Raw genomic sequence first — 3,076 nt, 5'->3', positions numbered from 1 at the left:
GTTTGGTGGGATGGGGATTTGAACCCACGACCCTCAGATTGTGAGTCGAGCAATCTAACCACCTGACCATGCCGGGCCGCACTGAGAAAGAAAAGATAGTAATCTTTAATATAAAAAATGGTATTTAGTCTGACACTGTTAATGAGAAAAATAATTATTTGCTTTAACCACACAGTTCATAAAGAAGTTTGAATAATGAACAAAGTAGGAAAAATCTGAAATTACAGAGATATGATTAAAATCACCGTAATAGAGATAAAAATTGTCTGGCCAAAATACAAGCCACATTAATTTTTTCCCATCACAACAAATTTAATAATTTTTTGTGTTTCTATATAAGAGCTTTGAACATATAAGATCCTACTCCATGATTTATTCATCTTTGTTTATTCTCTCATAGTCTAACAAATCAAATATACAGAAAAAGAAAAAAACGAGTACACAGTAGATAAAAATATAGTTAAAAGAACAAAATATTTATATTAAAACAAATGGACATATAAATCAGGAATACTATGGTTTTTAAATAAAAACTACAATAAAGCATAAAAAAGTTAAAGCAAAAAAAAAACAATCTGGAAATAGAAGACACTGGATTTAAAATTACATTATACAAAGTGAACATTCAAGGTCATAAAATACCAGAGATAAATTTAAAAACTTTTTATCAAGGGATCAACATTGCTAATTTGGCTTTCCTTTCGTAAGGGTAACATCAAAGCAAAGAAACTTTGCATCATAACGAGATTAACGTACAAAAAACTGCAAAAATGAAAAAGTCTTGAAAATTAATGGTAGTGTTAGTAAGAAACAAACGCACCTTCTATGGAGGCATCCATTTGTACACTATAATTTTATAAGGATGAATTTTTATAAGAAAAAAAAGCAAGACAATACTTCCTTCAGTGACAAAGGTAATATTACAATAGTAACTGGAGGTTACTTTAAAAAATTACTACATCACATGCTAAGATAACTAGGCTTGTTAGAAGTCCCTAACAACTTCTACAGTTATTAAGAAGATAACTTGAACCACATGAATTTACACCTAGAGGAACAGCAAAAACAAAACTTGTATGCATACAATATTACAGAAAAAGACCAGTGGTGTTACAAGGAATCCAAAGATGTTTCAGAAAAATAATCTTACCTCTACAGGACCATCAGTAAGTTCAGTGTTTGCCAAGCTTAATATTTCTAAGTTTGTGTTGGTTTTCAGCCCTTCAAAGAGTCGCTTGAATTTTTCTTTGGAAATATTCTATAAAAATAAATACATTTCTCAATGGTAATGTACTTTGACAATCTACATTGCTATAAAATTTAACAAAGTAATCTTTTCACTTTTTCCCAGTAAGAAACTATACTATCTACCAAAACCATCTAGACTGTCCCATCCAATAAACTAAACTATCAAAAAACAATTAATTACTATATATTTCTAGTACAAGAATTAATGAGGTTACTCAATGCAATTATTAATATGTTCATTGAACTTTCTAAAGCTAAAGTAAAAGGCAATGGTATGGCAAAAACAAGTTTTTATAACCACAACAAATCTTTTTACAACTGTTTAATTTTGTTTTCTAAACAGTTAACATGAACTTGCAACTGATATGAACCATCACTGTGTAAATAAAATGATAAAAAGCAATGTCTTCATGCTGTTTCAAAAAGTCACTTTGAAGTAAATGTTGTATGTTTTAAATAAAACAAAAAATTATTTCCTTGGTTTTAAGATGTATTATGATATACAGTAATACCTCAACATACAAAGTACATGCGTTCCTGGAGACTTCATTCGTATATTGAAACTTCATATATTGAATAACTTATAACATTATTAATGTGAGGATGCGTTCCCAGCCTTTGTAACTTACCATTCATATGGTAAACAAATACAATTTATTTGAAAATAATATCATACATTATTTATTTTATACTGTACTGTATTAAAATAAAAAACAGACGTAAATTAAACAACATAGTGACTATCACCGCAGCTCCGTTCATGGCTTTAGTGGGAAAAGGGATGTGGAGTTAGTAGTGGGAAGGGCAACATTCAAGAGTGAGGCTCTCCTTTCTCCACTGGAGAAAAGGAACAGCATTTTTAGAAGAAGGAATGAAGTTTGGACTGTTTTGCTACTGTAAAGAATCATTTAATACCTGACAGCCGAGATGAATGTTAACAAACAATATAAGACCATCTTGATGTGCAACGCTTAAGAATCCATATCTTATTATATATTCGTTCTTATTCCTATCATACTGTAGATCAATAAATCTATTTATTACAATGTATACATTTATGATTTTACATTACTTTTAGCTTTCTGTGTAAAATAATGACAAAAAATCCAAAATTTGTTATACCAAAACTATTTTTATGGAATATATGCATACTGATATATTACTGTATTCTAACAGAAGGTTTGTTCCTCATAATGTGCGATTCCAGCTTAACATAGTATTGTTGACAGTAAACCAATACTTTACATTTGTGCTATATTATTTATCAAATAGGTTTGTGACAACATACAAGAAACTGGATCAAAATTACATCTACCAAATTTAGACTGGAGGTTCTAAATTTATATTTTAGCTTGTCAATATCTTTAGTATGTTTTTCTAACTAGTTGGACATATGTTCTTTAAAAATGTATTGTACCATGTCTTAGCCAACTTAGCCTTTACAAATGCATTGTGTCAAGTCTTAAGCCAATAGCCTTTAAAAATGTATTGCGTCAAGTCTTAAGCCAACATAACCTTTAAAAATGTATTGTACCATGTCTTAGCCAACATAACCTTTAAAAATGTATTGTACCATGTCTTAACCAACTTAGCCTTTAAAAATGCATTGTGCCAAGTCTTAAGCCAACATAGCCTTTAAAAATGTATTGTACCATGTCTTAGCCAACATAACCTTTAAAAATGTATTGTACCATGTCTTAACCAACTTAGCCTTTAAAAATGCATTGTGCCAAGTCTTAAGCCAACATAGCCTTTAAAAATGTATTGTCCCATGTCTTAGCCAACTTAGCCTTTAAAAATGTATTGTACCATGTCTTAGCCAACTTAG

At 29.9% G+C, this 3,076-nt stretch overlaps 1 protein-coding gene across 1 annotated transcript in view; it reads right to left on the bottom strand.

Annotated features, from left to right (window-relative positions):
- The window catches only part of LOC106464046 (tropomodulin-like), a 32,510-nt gene that overhangs the window by 8,425 nt on the left and 21,009 nt on the right, over positions 1–3,076 (bottom strand). The window contains exon 6 of the mRNA XM_022391704.1: positions 1,151–1,258. Within this exon, the coding sequence (XP_022247412.1) occupies positions 1,151–1,258 (108 nt within the window). The remainder of the gene's footprint in view (positions 1–1,150; positions 1,259–3,076) is intronic.

The sequence above is a fragment of the Limulus polyphemus genome, unplaced genomic scaffold (assembly GCF_000517525.1).
Source record: "Limulus polyphemus unplaced genomic scaffold, Limulus_polyphemus-2.1.2 Scaffold1548, whole genome shotgun sequence".
NCBI lineage: Eukaryota > Metazoa > Arthropoda > Merostomata > Xiphosura > Limulidae > Limulus > Limulus polyphemus.
The sequence above is the reverse complement of the archived record's forward strand: the minus strand, read 5'-3'. Positions and strand labels throughout refer to the sequence as shown.